Source organism: Callithrix jacchus, chromosome 14 (genome assembly GCF_049354715.1).
Source record: "Callithrix jacchus isolate 240 chromosome 14, calJac240_pri, whole genome shotgun sequence".
NCBI classification, from domain to species: Eukaryota; Metazoa; Chordata; class Mammalia; order Primates; family Cebidae; genus Callithrix; species Callithrix jacchus.
In genome coordinates, this window is record NC_133515.1 from 8,120,575 (window position 1) to 8,138,064 (window position 17,490).

Below are 17,490 nucleotides of genomic sequence, written 5' to 3' on the forward strand. Positions count from 1 at the left end.
ATCATTAGCAGCATTTTCTACATTAAAGAAACTTACAGCCCCAAAATATATTAGATCGAAGAGGCCCAGGGTGGCTACTCTTACTTTAGGAACTATATAGTACATATAATAAAGTGAACATCTGCATAATATTGATCATCGCTGTGTTAACAGTAAGGCTGTTTTCCTTTCTTTGAAGAGTTTACAAAGCCCAAATAAAGGATCCACTCCTGTTTTCTAACTGAAAATGGATAAGTAGTAGTATATCATTGTTAAAATTAATAAAATGCTACTCAATAAATTTCAGCTATTTTTATTAGAAGGAATCTTGAATTCAACATGGCTTTTTAAACTATTTTATTTCAAATACACATGAATGGTCGTGGCACAGAAAACAGTGATGAAAGGCACAGTCAACAGGACCAGTTATTAGGTTTTCAATTATAGCAGCAAATCTGAAAATAAATAATCTTCCTTTAAAAATCCAACAAGTACCTAAAATATTACTACAGATATTAATCATTCAGCCAATGAAGACAATTTACAGAAAATATATATAATACATTAAAGAAAAAAAATCTGGTACAACCTGGCATGGAGATTCCTTGGGCAGCTTCTCCAAGAGATGCTTCCAGAAACAACCCCTGATGCAAAGACAACCTTTCCAAAGTGCTCTGAATGGGGCGCTTCAGTTTTGCATTCCATAAATGAAACACAATTGTTACACTTTGCTGATTTTTAAATCTTTCTTTCTAGATGAAGTTTTGCTCCTGTTGGAGTGCAATGGCACAATCTTGGCTCACTGCAACCTTCGCCTCCCAGGTTCAAGCAATTCTCCTGTCTCAGCCTCCCAAGTAGCTGGGATTATAGGCATGCACCACCATGCCCGGCTAATTTTGTATTTTTAGTAGAGATGGGGGTTTCTCCATGTTGGTCAGGCTGGTCTCAAACTCCTGACCTCAGGTGATCTGCTTGCCTCAGCCTCCCAAAGTGCAGGAGTGAGCCACTGTGCCCAGCTCTAAATATTTCTTAGAAAACATACTGTCTACACTGAAATGAAAAGTCTCAAATCTACTGGCAGTGCATCTTACAGTACTGTGGATATCAGCCATTTTTAAGGCTCGGAGAACATGTCTTCAAAAGATACTTTCACCAAATTTGAGCAAACACTGAGCATTTCAAATAAATAATGGAATGCTAATCAAGCAAAAGTACCAAACCCTTGGTTCCAGGACAGTTCGCTAATTACTAATACAATTAAACAACTAGGAGCAAGTGACACATAAAATAGTCTCCCTAAAAGTCCAAGAGTATTAAAATATTCCCCACAACAAACAATCTTCATTTTAGAACAATTTTAGCACCACTATTTTTTTTTTTTTTTTTTTACAATTTTTACTGCAACGTTAACAGTGGGAATGATACTTCGCGCAAAGTGCTTTCCTGTTAACGCTCAGTTTGCTTTCTTGAAAAAGGTCTTCTGAATTCTCAGCTCAGATGCACCCTGGAGTGCCAGCTCACTCATGCCTCTTTGTCCCTCCGAAAATGATCAAGTTAGTGCCCAAACTGAAGGAGTGTTCTGGGTAAGAAGAGAGGAGTTTACATATACATGTTGATACACATAATGTGTAACAAATCCTCAGTTCGGTTGGGTTTTTAAAAAAATATCTTTTTAGCATTGTATGTTCACATGCATTAAAGTAAGCATACTAGTTATCTAAGATTAATATAAGATTAATAATTTAAAATGCACAACTGCCAAAATCAAACTAAATTTTACACACTATAAATATTGCAACATAGCTTGGAAAAGTTCCTTTATAAAGGGGTTGGATTGGATAAAGTTTTCTTAACACTAACGTATGATTATGACTGACAGTTCCCATCTTTTGACCGTCTTAATCTCTCATTTTCTTTCTTTTAGTTCTACTTGTATCAAGGCCATGGCAATACAGTAAAAAGCACAAAAATTAATGAACAAACCAAAATAAAAATAAACTTATTTAGCAATTAATGGCTTGGAAGGAGAGAGGTTTATCTGCAAAACATCCTCAAACTACAAACATTTGGCCCGTACAGGATTTGATCTGTGCTAGATGATAAAAAGAGAAACTAAGTTTTGGTTAAAAAAACTTAAGTCCCTTGATACACAGTAGATTATCTGATCTCTACAAAGCAAAGGTTATTTTTGCTGTTAATGTTGTATCTAAAATACCACTGTTACTCATTCTTCAATTTACTTCTGACAGATTCAGAGCAGTCTAAATCAGTATAAAGTAACACCTCTTCAAAAAAAAAAAAAGAAGATCCTTTATACACTGTTTTAGTCCTATTTCTATAATCTCATTTTAGCAGTTCCTTTACAAAACCCTACTCAGTAAGATGCTGCAACTTTGCCAACAAATACCCAGTGAAGACAAATTGAGACCTCTGGCAGAAAACATTCCCGATGAGGCCCAGGTACATGACTTGCTACTAAAGACTTTATTCATGCATTTACCAAGAAATATCCCGTGTACTACAGGGAATCAAGTATGAAGATTTCCTCTTTACCTCTTTTAAAATGCTGTATTCATTTCCTATTCCTACACAAAAAATTGCGACAAATTTAGCAGCTTAAAAGACCACTGATTTATTATCTCATAATTCTGTAGGCCAGTAGTCCAAGCAGACTTAACTGGAGTTCTCCGCTTAGGGTCTCACAAAGCTGGACTCAAGGTGTTGGCCAGGCTGGGTCTTATCTGGAGACTGGAGATGAATGCCTTTCCAAGCCCATGAATGAGTTTATGGGCTGAATGCAGTTTTGCTGGCTGTAGGACTGCAGTTCCCAGCTCCCTGGCTGTTAGGCTCCTTAAAGCCATCTGCATTCCTTCTCATACAGCCCCCTCTACCTTAAAAGAGCAATGGTGCCTGGGGTCTTTCTGCTTTGTCAGTGACTTCTGCTACCAGCCCAAGAAAACTCTCTGCTTTTAAAGGAGTCACAAGATCTGATTAGCTACCCCCAGACAGTCTTCCTTTTGCTAGACAACATGATATAATCATAGATCAAACAGGTTCCACCCATGCTCAAAGGGGAAGGATATTATACAAGGTCACTGGCAGGGGTATCAATAGGGGTCATTCTTAGAAATCTGCCTATCACAAATATACACTGCTATTCACTAGAACAGTCTCTCCAAATGTGCTGATTCCACATAATCAATCTTTGATGGACAGCCTTGTTAGGAGACAACATTGTTTTTATTATTATGATCAGTTTTTAAAAGGCATTCATAATTTTGCTCATAGCTTTAAAAATAACCACACCTTCTAATTATTTCCTAGTGCAACCACTGATCTGAGAAGCTATACACTTTGTTCAAAGGTATTCATCTCCAGTGGTTGAACAGATCCACACGTACACGTCTACAGCCTATATGCTAAATAATCCTTTGCATTAACTTTTTCCAAAGCTTTTCAGTCACACTGTTCTGACTACACAGTACGGTACAGTGAATGATGAGGAGAATGCATGAGACTAAGACAAAGAACTTAAGAAATCTTACATCTTAGAAATGGGTCCTCAACTTCCTCTTCTCACCCAAAATGCTTGTCATCATTTGCATTATGGTCTACTCCCATGTCTGCTTTTAACCTCATAATGAGAATTTATTAATCGTGGTTTCTAGACTGTTGACAGCCCTCTCGGCACAGTACTGTCCAACACAGCTTTCTGCAGCGATGGAAACGTTTTGCATCCGTGGTGTCCAGAGTGGTCGCCACTAGCCCCACATGGCCACTGAGTACTTGGAATGTTGCTAGTGTGACGGCAGAACTGAGTTATTTATTTATTTAAACAGCCCCCATGTGTCTACTGGCTATATGTATTTTTAAAACTAGTGCCAATCTTTGACACTTTCTCCATTTACTATTTTGGTAAAACGTGTCGGTGTCCCTGCAAGGGGAAGTGTTTACCTTCTTCCCGTTCCAGGCATTCTTCCCCTTTCTTAACCTTCTGCCCTCACACTGCTCTTAAGGGTGACCACTACAATTTCTTGCTTGGGGAAAGGATGGCTGTTTCTACTAACAGAACTGGGCAGAAAGGAAGGAGTAACTAACAGTGAGAGGCCCTGAGCACCCGCCGCAGGAGAGGACAGATGAGCAGTGTGAGCTGCAGGCTCGCCTTGGGACCCTGAAACCTGGTCAGAGATAATACACACCACACACAGACATATCCACAATCAAAAAGTAGACAGCTGATTGTGTATGCAAGAGTATGGCAATGACAGCAGGGAGAGGGAGTGAAGAAAGAGAAAGAGGGCTGGGCATGGTGGCCCATACCTATAATCCCAGCACTTTGGGAGGCTGAGGCAGTAGGATCGCTTCAGCCCAGAGGTCGAGGCAGCAGGGAGCTATGAGAGCACCACTGCACTCTAGCCTGGGCAATGAAGCGAGACCTTGTCTCAAAAATAATATAAGATAATAAAAAATAATTTAAAAAAAGAGAATGAGGAGGGCAGGCTGGAACAATTGGTTCCACATCCAGATGCTGACTGGCCACCTGCCATGTGCCCCACACACCCTAGGCACTGGTAGATTCATGGGGAGGGGACTACAAGGAAGTCCTGGAATGATAGGAAAGACTTGGCTAAAAGGAGTCTTGGGAACAAGAATGAGCTCCTTAGGAACAGGACGGCTGATGCTGGGAGGGAGAACTGCACGAAAACAGAAAAAAGCTAGCCAGGCAGTCTGTCTGTAAAGAAGTTGTAAGAAGTCACACCAGGTGCTGCAGTAACTTTCTTCTCCCTAGATTTTCAGAGCATGGTCTTTCTTCATGAGACCAGAGTTGGCAACTGAGGAACCAGGGATCAAAGGGGACTCCTAAGCCCATCTGCACAGATTTTTACCTCTGGTACTAAATTATTTTTGCAGTAATTGAGTATGCCCAGCTGGTGCCAAAATTTTATGAAGGAAGGTTATTCCTCTTTTTGAATGCAATTTGCTTGTAGGCACTGGGCCAAGGAACTCTAAGAAGAAAAACATTCAAAAAAGTGAAAAATAAAACATTCTAATAAAAAAATTTAAACTGGCCTTTAACTGACATAAAAATCATTTTTGGCAAAATGATTGACTTTTCAATTAAGAAAAGTAGCAACAATCATTACAACACGGAGTGATGGTGTACTGTATCAGTGTTTCCGAATGTTTTCACTTCATAACACTGCACAGAAAATGATGCTGTTTGATGCTGTTGGTTCAGCACATTGGGTTAACTAGACGAAGCTCCGCCAGGCTAGAGGCAACCAGCTGGAACCCTGCCCCAGTGCTAGGCCCCAGCCAGTGGCCACTCTGAAAGCTCAACAGAATCCATCCCTGCCCATCTGTAACCAACCTGCAACCCACTTGAGGCAGTTCAGTGTGTCCAAGCAGACTGGCTGGGAACTGATGTTGATAATTCATTTTTTAACAGGCTGGTAACATTCTTTGTTTATACTAATAATATCATTTGGAGTTGCATGTTTAAGAGTAATACATATACACTCTTGGACACAGGACCCACTTATCAGTTCATACTACAATAAAATCATTTTGGAAAATATACTACTAATATCTTTCACCAAAAAACAATACTACAATTTTTCTTTAAAATTATACCAATTACAACTCATACAGTAGCAACATCTAGAAAACATTTTGTCAGAACTCATAAGTGCAGATGAAAAAGAATCAACAGGAGATAATGCACCTAACTCAGATTAAAGACAAAGATTAAAAAGGAAAGAAGAAAGAGTTTGTCATTTTACATATCAGAGAAAATACAATGAGTTACGTCTACAATAATCTGGATTGAATGCATCACACTTATATATTAAAAATTTATCAGACTGACTTTCTGTGGCTGTACACCATACACAGTATAGTAAAGTAACCCTCAGGAAGGACATTAGTCTTTAAAATCTTGGCTTTAAGGAATGACGAATGTCTTTGAAAATATTTTGTTCAGAGTCACTGTGATTATAAAAGTACTTCAGTTAAGAAATCCATCTATAATCAATCTTAAATGGCAGTGCATTTGAAAAATGGCATTGATTTGTAATGTTTGCATTTCCAAAGAAAAATATAGAAAGAACTTAAAAAAGCAAGGTAACTGGTTTTCAAAAAAAGTATCGATTCAAAAATCTACTGCACAAAAATATGTACTTCTTAAGTGTTTCTAATAAATTAATTCCATAACACTTTTATGTATATTTATATATTTATATATATAATCCCTGATAATCTATAAAAGAGGGTCTATAATAGTAAAATAAGTGAACCTCAAAAGTACCCCCTTCATAAAATGTATTTAACATTAGTTTTTCTCAAATTTAAGGAATGTAACAATATGTACAACTCTTAGGTATTAGTATAATACCAAAATAGTACAAGTCATATTAACAGGCTGTCATAATTGAAAAATGTTTGAGTCAAGTTAAAATCAGAGGACAGCTTAGTTTTAAATGAATACAATTATCATGGGAGATTCACTTTCCAAGTGGAAATGACAATCGTCTTATCTACAGTAGATTTCACAAGAGGTAGTGTTCAAGTAGAAATTAAAAAGAAAGGTACATGCTTAACTATCTTTAATTAACAAATTCACAGGAAAAAATGTGTTGGTTTCTCAGTAGATGATCAGTTGGTAGCTTTTTTAATATGAATCTGAAATACAAAATCATGAAAAGTATGATAAAGTAGTTAATTCTCAATTCCAAAAAGATCTTAACAACAAAATAAAAACACAATAAAAAGATAGTTGCTAAGCTGTTTTACTGATTTCAATATTCTTACCTCATTAAGAATGGCCCAAACAGCAGAATTCTGAATAACTGAAAGTCGAAAGGCTGCAATGGGATTGAGATTTGGATCCACCATTCCTTCTGCAACACCATTCTCAAATTTTCCTTCAAAATAAAATCAATACTTGTTGGACAAACTGAGATGAGCAAACATAAAATATCACTGAGTTAAGGCAGGAAAGGAACGCATCAAATATTTCTAGTAGATGTCTTTTGACAGGGCATGGGTAATTTCTTTCCCCCTTTTTGCTACTTTTGTTCAGCTTTTTTATTTTTCATCAAGTAGTGCATGTTTAAAAACCTCACAGGCAATTTACTTAATGAGGCAGAGCTACATTTTTTTTACTGCAAATTAAAAAATAAAACAAAAATATATTTGTTCTTATATCAACAATGTTTTAACCTATAGGTGTTTTGCAAATTACGATTTACCCAAATCTTACCAAAATATAATCCATACCATCACGCAGTCTGACTGCTTTGAATGTTAAGTCAATAATAACAAATTTTGATTTGTTAATTAAATATGCATACAGTTGCTCACCTTGAGCAGGGACTCAATACAAGTGTATTCTTTCCAAATGCCCATGTAGAAGGAATTAAGAAATAATGCCTCCTCTACACAGTTCAGTGTAAGACTCCATTAAAATGACAAGCTAAGGGGGAGGACTCAAGATGGCGCTGTGAGAACAACCCAGGATTGGAGCTCTCGTTGAATCCGCAAACGGTGAGTCAGAGCTGCATTTTCAGACTGATGTTTGTTGCCCACAGAACGGGGAAACTCCCAAGTATAAAAAAGACATGGGACGCCAGGCAGTAGGTCTGCCTGGCAAAGCCGGCAGCCGGGGCGGCGGTGGCCAGCCCTACCCAGCAATCCCCACAGGGCGCGCTTGTCCAGGTGCCCTGTTGAACCGGCAACCTGAGACTTGAGAGGGCTGGACTTGAGACTGAACGAGACTTGGACAGTAGGCCAGCCCAGGGGATTGCAGGGACAGATCGTTTGGGACACCCAGTGGGACGAACAAAACCGCGATTTCAAACTATCCCGAGCAGACGGTCCGAGACCCTCTGTGGGGGAGGGGCGTCCACCACTACCGAGGCAACCCGCCCCAACTGAGATACACGCCCACTGCTGATGCAGCCAGCTGTTGCCGAGGCAACCCGTCCCTACTGAGATACACGCCCACTGCTGACGCAGCCTGCCGTTGCTTAGGCAACACGCTACAACGAAGAGACTCCGCCTCAGGGCATGGCGGAGACCACAGCAGAGCCTGCAGGAACAGGGCGAATCACACAACAGCAGGGCGGAGCCTCGGCCGCCAAACAGTGGCTAGTCTGCCTTCTAGCTGGGCAGGACACCTCATCGGACATCGAAAAATAAAGCCCGAACCCCCCAACACAGAGCATTTGAGAAAAAAAGGGTTTTTCTTAATAAGCTCTGTTGCAGCAGAATCAAACATAGCAGCCTAACAGCCCTGAATGAACAACAGAGCTCACAGCTCAGCAATTGAGCTCCAAAAAATTACAGACTGTCTCCTCAAGCAGCTCCCTGACCGCTCTATATCCAAAAGACTGACATTTGGCAGGCATCATCCTGGGACAAAGATAGCAGAAAAAGAAATGGGTAGCATCCCTCACTGTGCCACAGCTGCTAGAGGTGCACCCCAGACAAGCAGGGCCTGGAGTGGACCTCAGCAGTCATACAGCGAAGGGGCTAGGCTGGTAGAAGGAAAACCAAGTAACAGAAATACTTCATCATCAACAATCTGGGTGTCCACTCAGAGACCCAATCGAAAAGTCAGCAACTACGCAGACGACAAGCGGATAAACCCACAAAGATGGGAAGAAACCAGTGCAAAAAGGAGGAAAACACCCGAAACCAGAACACCTCGCCTCCTAGAAAGGACCAAAACTCCTCACCAGCAAGGGAGTAGAGCTGGACGGAGAATGACTGTGACGAAATGACGGAATTAGACTTCAGAAGGTGGATAATGAGAAACTTTTGTGAGCTAAAAGAACATGTATTAAATCAATGCAAAGAAACCAAGAAACTTGAAAAAAGATATGAGGAAATGATAACAAGAATGGATAACTTAGAGAGGAATATGAATGAATTAAAGGAGCTGAAAAACACAATACGAGAACTTCGCGAAGCATGCACAAGTTTCAATAGCCGAATTGACCAAGCAGAAGAAAGAATATCTGAAGTCGAAGACCAACTCAATGAAATTAAACGAGAAACCAAGATTAGAGAAAAAAGCGCAAAAAGGAATGAACAAAGCCTCCAAGAAATGTGGGACTATGTGAAAAGACCTAATCTACGTTTGATAGGTGTACCAGAAGGGGACGAAGAGAATGAATCCAAGCTGGAAAATACTCTTCAGGACATCATCCAGGAAAACTTCCCCCACCTAGCAAGACAGGCCAACACTCAAATGCAGGAAATACAGAGAACAACACAAAGATATTCTGCAAGAAGAGCAACCCCAAGGCACATAATCGTCAGATTCAACAAGGTTGAAATAAAGGAGAAAATACTAAGGGCAGCCAGAGAGAAAGGTCGAGTTACCCACAAAGGGAAGCCCATCAGACTCACAGCAGATCTCTCAGCAGAAACACTACAAGCCAGAAGAGAGTGGGGGCTAATATTCAACATCCTTAAAGAAAAGAACTTTCAACCCAGAATTTCATATCCAGCCAAACAGCTTCAGAAGTGAAGGAAAAATAAAATCCTTTGCGAACAAGCAAGTACTCAGAGATTTTGTCACCACCAGGCCTGCTTTACAAGAGCTCCTAAAAGAGGCACTACACATAAAAAGGAACAACCAGTACCATCCTTTCCAAAATCACACTAAATGCTAAAGAGCATCAACATAATGAAGAATCTACAACAACTAACAGGCAAAACAGCCACTTAGCATCAAAATGGCAGTATCAAATTCACACATAACAATATTAACCCTAAATGTAAATGGACTAAATGCACCAATCAAAAGACACAGACTGGCAAATTGGATAAAAATCCAAAACCCATCAGTGTGCTGTATCCAGGAAACCCATCTCACATGCAAGGATAAACAAAGGCTCAAAATAAAGGGATGGAGGAAGATTTACCAAGCAAATGGAGAGCAAAAAAAAGCAGGAGTTGCAATTCTCATCTCTGATAAAATAGACTTTAAAGCAACAAAGATCAAAAGAGACAAAGAAGGCCATTACATAATGGTAAAAGGATCGATAAAACACGAAGAGCTAACGATCCTAAACATATATGGACCCAATGCAGGAGCACCCAGATACATAAGGCAAGTTCTTAATGACTTACAAAGAGACTTAGACTCCCACACAATAATAGTGGGAGACTTTAACACTCCACTGTCAATATTAGACAGATCAACCAGACAGAAAAGCAACAAGGATATCCAGGGCTTGAACTCAGACCTGGAGCAAGCAAACCTGATAGACATTTACAGAACTCTCCACCCCAAATCCACAGAATACACATTCTTCTCAGCACTACATCACACCTACTCAAAAATTGACCACATAATTGGAAGTAAAGCACTGCTCAACAAATGCAAAACAACTGAAATCATAACAAACAGCCTCTCAGACCATAGTGCAATCAAGTTAGAACTCAGAATACAGAAACCAACCCAGAACCGTACAGCTTCATGGAAACTGAACAACTGGCTCTTGAATGTTGACTGGGTAAACAATGAAATGAAGTCAGAAATAAAGAAGTTCTTCAAAACCAATGAGAACGAAGACACAACATGCCAGAACCTCTGGGACACATTTAAAGCAGTCTCTAGAGGAAAGTATATAGCAATAAGTGCCCATATGAGGAGAATGGAGAGATCCAAAATTGACACCCTATCGTCAAAATTGAAAGAGCTAGAGGAGCAAGATCAAAAAAACTCAAAACCCAGCAGAAGACAAGAAATAACTAAGATCAGAGCTGAACTGAAGGAGACTGAGATACGAAAAACCCTTCAAAAAATCAATAAATCCAAGAGCTGGTTTTTTGAAAAGATCAACAAAATAGACAGACCACTAGCCAGACTGATTAAAAATAAAAGAGAGAATAACCAAATAGATGCAATAAAAAATGATAAAGGGGAAATCACCACAGATTCCACAGAAATTCAAACCATCATCAGAGAATATTACAAACAACTCTATGCACATAAACTAGTAAACCTGGAAGAAATGGATAAATTCCTGGACTCCTGTGTCCTCCCAAGCCTAAACCAGGAGGAAGCTGAAACTATGAATAGACCAATAACAAGGTCAGAAGTCGAGGCAGCAATTAAGAGCCTACCACACAAAAAAAGCCCAGGTCCAGACGGGTTCACAGCCAAATTCTACCAGACACACAAGGAGGAGCTGGTACCATTCCTTCTAAAACTATTTCAAACAATCCAAAAAGAGGGAATACTTCCCAAATCATTTTATGAGACCAACATCATCCTGATACCAAAACCCGGCAGAGAACCAACAGGAAAAGAAAACTTCAGGCCAATATCCATGATGAACATAGATGCAAAAATCTTCAATAAAATATTGGCAAGCCGAATGCAACAGCAAATCAAAAAACTTATTCACCATGATCAAGTAGGATTCATCCCAGGGATGCAAGGCTGGTTCAACATACGCAAGTCTATAAACGTAATTCACCACATAAACAGAACCAAAAACAAAAACCACATGATTATCTCAATTGACGCAGAGAAGGCATTTGACAAAATTCAACAGCCCTTTATGCTAAAAACCCTCAATAAACTCGGTATCGATGGAACATATCTCAAAGTAATAAAAGCTATTTATGACAAACCAACAGCCAATATCATACTGAATGGGCAAAAACTGGAAGCATTCCCTTTGAAATCTGGCACTAGACAAGGATGCCCTCTTTCACCACTCCTATTCAATATAGTTCTGGAAGTCCTAGCCAGAGCAATCAGGCAAGAAAAAGAAATAAAGGGTATTCAAATAGGAAAGGTGGAAGCCAAATTGTCTCTATTTGCAGACTACATGATAGTATACCTAGAAGACCCCATCACAAGCCCAAAAACTCCTGAAACTGATAAGCAACTTCAGCAAAGTCTCAGGATATAAATCAATGTGCAAAAATCACAAGCATTTGTCTACACCAATAACAGACTTAAAGAAAGCCAAATCAAGAACGAACTGCCATTCACAATTGCCACAAAAAGAATAAAATACCTTGGAATACAACTCACAAGGAACTTAAGGGACCTCTTCAAGGAGAACTACAAACCACTGCTCAACGAAATCAGAGAGGACACAAACAGATGGAGAAACATTCCATGTTCATGGTTAGGAAGAATTAATATCGTGAAAATGGCTATACTGCCCAAAGTAATTTACAGAATCAACGCTATCCCCATCAAGGTACCATTGACTTTCTTCACAGAACTGGAAAAAACCACCATGAACTTCATATGGAACCAAAAGAGAGCCCGCATAGCCAAGTCAATTCTAAGCAAAAAGAACACAGCAGGGGGCATCACCCTACCGGATTTCAAACTATACTACAAGGCTACAGTAATCAAAACAGCATGGTACTGGTACCAAAACAGAGATATAGACCAATGGAAGAAAACAGAGGCACCGGAGGCAACACAACATATCTACAACTATACAACCTTTGATAAACCTGACAAAAACAAGCAAGGGGGAATGGATTCCATGTTTAACAAATGGTGTTGGGAAAACTGGCTAGCCATGTGCAGAAAGCAGAAACTGGACCCCTTCCTGACACCTTACACTAAAATTAACTCCAGATGGATTCAAGACTTAAACATAAGACCTGGCACCATAAAAACCCTAGAAGGAAATCTAGGCAAAAACTATCCAGGACATAGGAGTAGGCAAGGACTTTATGAACAAAACACCAAAAGCATTGGCAACAAAAGCCAAAATAGACAAATGGGACCTAATGAAACTCCACAGCTTCTGCACGGCAAACGAAACAGTCACTAGAGTGGATCGGCAACCAACAGAATGGGAAAAAATTTTTGCAGTTTACCCATCTGACAAAGGGCTGATATCCAGAATTTACAAAGAACTCAAACAGATTTACAGGAAAAAAACAAACAAGCCCATTTAAAAGTGGGCAAAGGATATGAACAGACACTTTACGAAAGAAGACATATATGAGGCCAACAATCATATGAAAAAATGCTCATCGTCACTGGTCATCAGAGAGATGCAAATCAAAACCACATTGAGATACCATCTCATGCCAGTTAGAATGGCGATCATTAAAAAATCTGGAGACAACAGATGCTAGAGAGGATGTAGAGAAAAGGAACACTTTTACGCTGTTGGTGGGAGTGTAAATTAGTTCAACCGTTGTGGAAGACAGTGTGGCGATTCCTCAAGGCCTTAGAAATAGAAATTCCATTTGACCCGGCAATCCCATTACTGGGTATATATCCAAAAGACTATAAATCATTCTACTATAAGGACACATGTACACGAATGTTCATTGCAGCACTGTTTACAATAGCAAAGACCTGGAATCAACCAAAATGCCCATTGATAATAGACTGGATTGGAAAAATGTGGCACATATACACCATGGAATAGTATGCAGCAATCAGAAATGATGAGTTTGTGTCGTTTGTAGGGACATGGATGAATCTGGAGAACGTCATCCTCAGCAAACTGACACAAGAACAGAAAATGAAACACCGCATATTCTCACTCATAGGTGGGTGATGAAAAATGAGAACACATGGACACAGAAAGGGGAGTACTAAACACTGGGGTCTATTGGGGGGAAAAGGGAAGGGCCAGTGGGAGGGGGAGGTGGGGAGGGATAGCCTGGGGAGAAATGCCAAATGTGGGTGAAGGGGAGAAGGAAAGAAAAGCACACTGCCATGTGTGTTCCTATGCAACTGTCTTGCATGCTCTGCTCATGTACCCCAAAACCTAAAATCCAATAAAAAATTTAAAAAAAAAATGACAAGCTAAAATAAGCTCTCCTCTAAAAATAAGGACCAAGAACCGTAAAAGGTAAACCACTTTTCTTGCTACAAGGAATAGTATCCGTCTTAAAGCAAAACCAAAAACAAGTTGTCAGAAAAGTGACAAGAAAATGGCTCGTCATGGGCCAAATTTCTTTAAGCCAAGGGTTAGTCAACAAAAAAGGACAGTCCTTGTGGGCTGAGAGGAAATTTGAGATTAGTATGTAGGGTAATACATACAGGAAGAGAGAAAATAAATTTTCACAAATTTAAGCTGGAAAATCAATATATAACGACAACTGAATACAACATATATTTTTTGGTAATATAGGTATACCAAGGAGAAGAACTCCTTTTGGGAGTACACCATTTCACTTAATTGGGGTTCAAAGTTAGTGCTCCCTATCATCAAAACTGACTGCAAACGTTCACTTGTTATTGCTGATTTATAATGATATACATCTTTGAAATGTTCTTTCACACAGCCTACGTGCTGCCAAATACTGGTATCAATCCACAAACACACGATTTTAATGGAACACTTGTATCCCTTTGGAGGCATTTATGAAATTCTATTCTATTCTCCTTTTGGTATATTACTGGCTTCTGGTATATTATTACGCTGCAGATGAATCATTTCCAATTGAGATTTAGGTGAAAGTTCCTCAGTTAAATGGATTTTGAGACACAGAAATTTCTCTTTCATTTGTATTGAGGTCCAAAACCACTGCTGGGACTATAGTTTGAGCTTGGAACATGCATCTACTGTAAATTTGTGTGGGATGGAGATCTTGCTTCCAGGTTTAACTTTCGACAGCATGAGAAATGTATAAAGACTTGATGGTACTTCAAGTTCAATGTTAACTGTCATTAAAATGATTTGACTGCAATGTAAGTTTTGCATATAAGCACCATTTTGTCTTGTAATTTTAGGTTGAATTCATTAAGAAACAATATCAAGTCTGGAGTAAAAACTAATTTTCTTTTTTTTCTTTGAGACAGAGTCCCACTCTGTCTCCCAAGCTGGAGTGCAACGGCATGATCTCAGCTCACTGCAACCTCCGCTTCCCAGGTTCAAGTGACCTTCCCACCTCATCCACCTGAGCAGCTGGGATTACAGGTGTGTTGTCACCACGCCTGGCTAATTTTTGCATCTTTAGTAGAGACCAGGTTTCACCAGGCTGCCGTGCTGGTCTCGAACTCCTGACCTCAAGTGATCCACCTGCCTCAGACTCCCAAAGTGCTAGGATCACAAGCATTAGCCACTGCCCAGTCGAGCAAAGATGAATTTTCAAAGTGATAATAGTTGTTGAGGGAAGTTCTGTTCTCATTTGGGAAAATTCCAATCTTGGTCCTGAGCTCCAAAAAACTGCAGTAAATCTTTACCACTGCTAAGCCACTGAACTGCTGTGTGGCAGGGCAAGTCAGGATATTCAATTCCTATTTCTGACAAAAATTCATGGCATTGGTGATGGCTAAGTTCATGAGTGTGAGTAAGGTTCACTGCTGACACTTTGGTTCAATGACATATGACACATTCAAATCTTTTCTGAAAAGTACCTGGCTGATGAATACTAAAATAAATAACCATAGCCTTTAAACATCTTACATTTTCTCAAACTTTGTAAATTAATACAACTAAGCCGTCTTCTCCACACACATTTTTTAACCACCATTTGTTGTAGCACATCTTAGCAGATTCTACTTCAGCTTGTAATGAATTTGTGTTTTCTCAGGCTATGTGAAAATACTCTTCTCTGTAGTTGTCCCAGACTATTTACAAGGGCCAACTCTTCAGTCTCTTCAACCTTGGCATTGATTCCGAGTCACAATTGAGCAGTACCAATGACAACTCTGTCAATTCCTCGGGAGCCAAGGAAAACACTCAAAATAATCTGCTTTGCTTTTTCACTATTGGTATCACTCCCAATGTCCTTAAATCTTCAAGCAATTGTTATTGCTGAAAGCCTCCTATCCTAAGTAAGTTTATTTTCTCTGCATACATTACTTTCGCTGCTGCTATTAAACATGATTTAATTAACTCAAAATTGGTAAGTGGTTTTTCTTGCTTAGCTAAAAAACGAGCCACTTGAAATATCACTTTGGGAACAGCCTCATTTTTATTTTTAGTGAAGAAATTCTGCTGTGATGCAATATTCCATTCTAAACTTTCTAACTTTTCTGACCATTGCTTTTCTGTGAGTTGGGAGTATTGTTGAATTTAGCCTACTAATGTACAGCTCTCACGTAACTGCTCAATAACCACAATGACTTGCCAACAATTTTGTAAAATAACCCGTATTCTACTGTGTTAAAAGCCACAATGCTCAAAATCTACTTTTCTTGTTTTGATGATGGATAAGTACTTGCAATTTTTTTTTAAGTCACAGTACGGTGATATGTGTGGCTCTCAAAATACTGTCCAATTTTAAACACATCATTGTGATTTGTACTCTAAGCAGCAGAGCAAGGCCGGGAGAGCATGATCTTGATCTCTACTGCACCTACTCACTCATCTCTGCTGCTGGAGGGTAAAAGCACACACACACTACATTAGAAAATGAGCATAGCTGTCTTCCAAAAAAACTTTATTTATGACATGGAAATTTGAATTTTATATAATTTTCACATATCACAATGTATTCTTTTTACTTTTTTACCATTTAAAAATAAAAAAAGAAAAAGACTTTTAAAAAATGTTCTTAGATCACAGGTGGTATCCTTTCAAAACCAGGTGGTGGTTTCCTGTTCAAAAACAGGAGGTGTGCCAGACGTGGCCCATGGGCCATAGTTTGCTGGCCACATACTATTACATTATGCAATCCATTCTCCAGTCTCACAGCAGAGTTAATAGATTAGTAGTAAGATAAGGTACATTCAGATTGAAAACCACAGGAAAGCAGGCTTGTACTAATTTATATAGAAAATGTTGATCTATGAGCTTCCAAAGAAATGGTTTTATTACAAAATTATTAATAAACTTATTTCATAGAAGTTTGTCCATACTTGGTGCTGGACTGGCTAGCAGGTAGGTGCTATGAAAAATTATTATTGAATATTGAATTAGGCAGGGGATTCAGAGCTTAAAAAGATTGTGAAACTTGGAACATTTTAACCAATGCATCATCACCTGATGAGCTTGTTTCATTAGAAAAATAATTACCAAATGATAACTAGCTTCATCAAAACACCCCAGCCCAGCAATTTTATCCTCTCTCATGTAATAAGAATGCATACAATGCAGCAAAAGATTGCAAACAACCTAGTTATCCATCACTAGGAGCCTGGCCAAATAAATTACAATATGCTAATACAAGGAAATTCTAGGCAGCCAATTAAAAGAGTGAAGAAAAAATAAAAAGAATAGGCTGGGCACAGTGGCTCATGCCTGTAGTCCAGGCACTTTGGGAGGGCGAGGTAGGTGGATTATCTAAGGTAAGGAGTTCGGGACCAGCCTGGCCAATGTGGCGAAAACCCATCTCTACTAAAAATACAAAAATTAGCCTGGCATGGTGCCTGCACCTGTAATCCCAGCTACTTGGGAGGCAAAGGCAGGGGGAACCACTTGAAACCAGGAGACAGAGGCTGCAGTAAGCCGAGATTGTGCCACTGGACTCCAGTCTGGGTGACAGAGCGAGACTTCATCTAAAAAAAAATAATAATAATAAAGAAAAAGTTGAAGATAATGAAGTTGAAGA

General features: G+C 39.3%; 1 protein-coding gene across 5 annotated transcripts in view; it reads right to left on the bottom strand.

The window, feature by feature from the left end:
• Positions 1–276: 276 nt before the first annotated feature.
• Positions 277–17,490, bottom strand: part of MGAT4A (alpha-1,3-mannosyl-glycoprotein 4-beta-N-acetylglucosaminyltransferase A) — a 119,515-nt gene continuing 102,301 nt past the window's right edge. For 2 of the 5 annotated variants that reach the window (XM_078348745.1, XM_035271686.3), the window contains 2 exons: positions 6,790–6,902; positions 277–6,660 (listed from right to left, as the gene is read on the bottom strand). In XM_078348745.1, the coding sequence (XP_078204871.1) occupies positions 6,634–6,660; positions 6,790–6,902 (140 nt within the window). In that variant the 3' untranslated portion in view covers positions 277–6,633. Of the gene's footprint in view, positions 6,661–6,789; positions 6,903–16,363; positions 17,438–17,490 lie in introns of those variants that run through there. The other 3 variants (XM_054244554.2, XM_054244550.2, XM_078348744.1) reach the window with 2 other exon arrangements.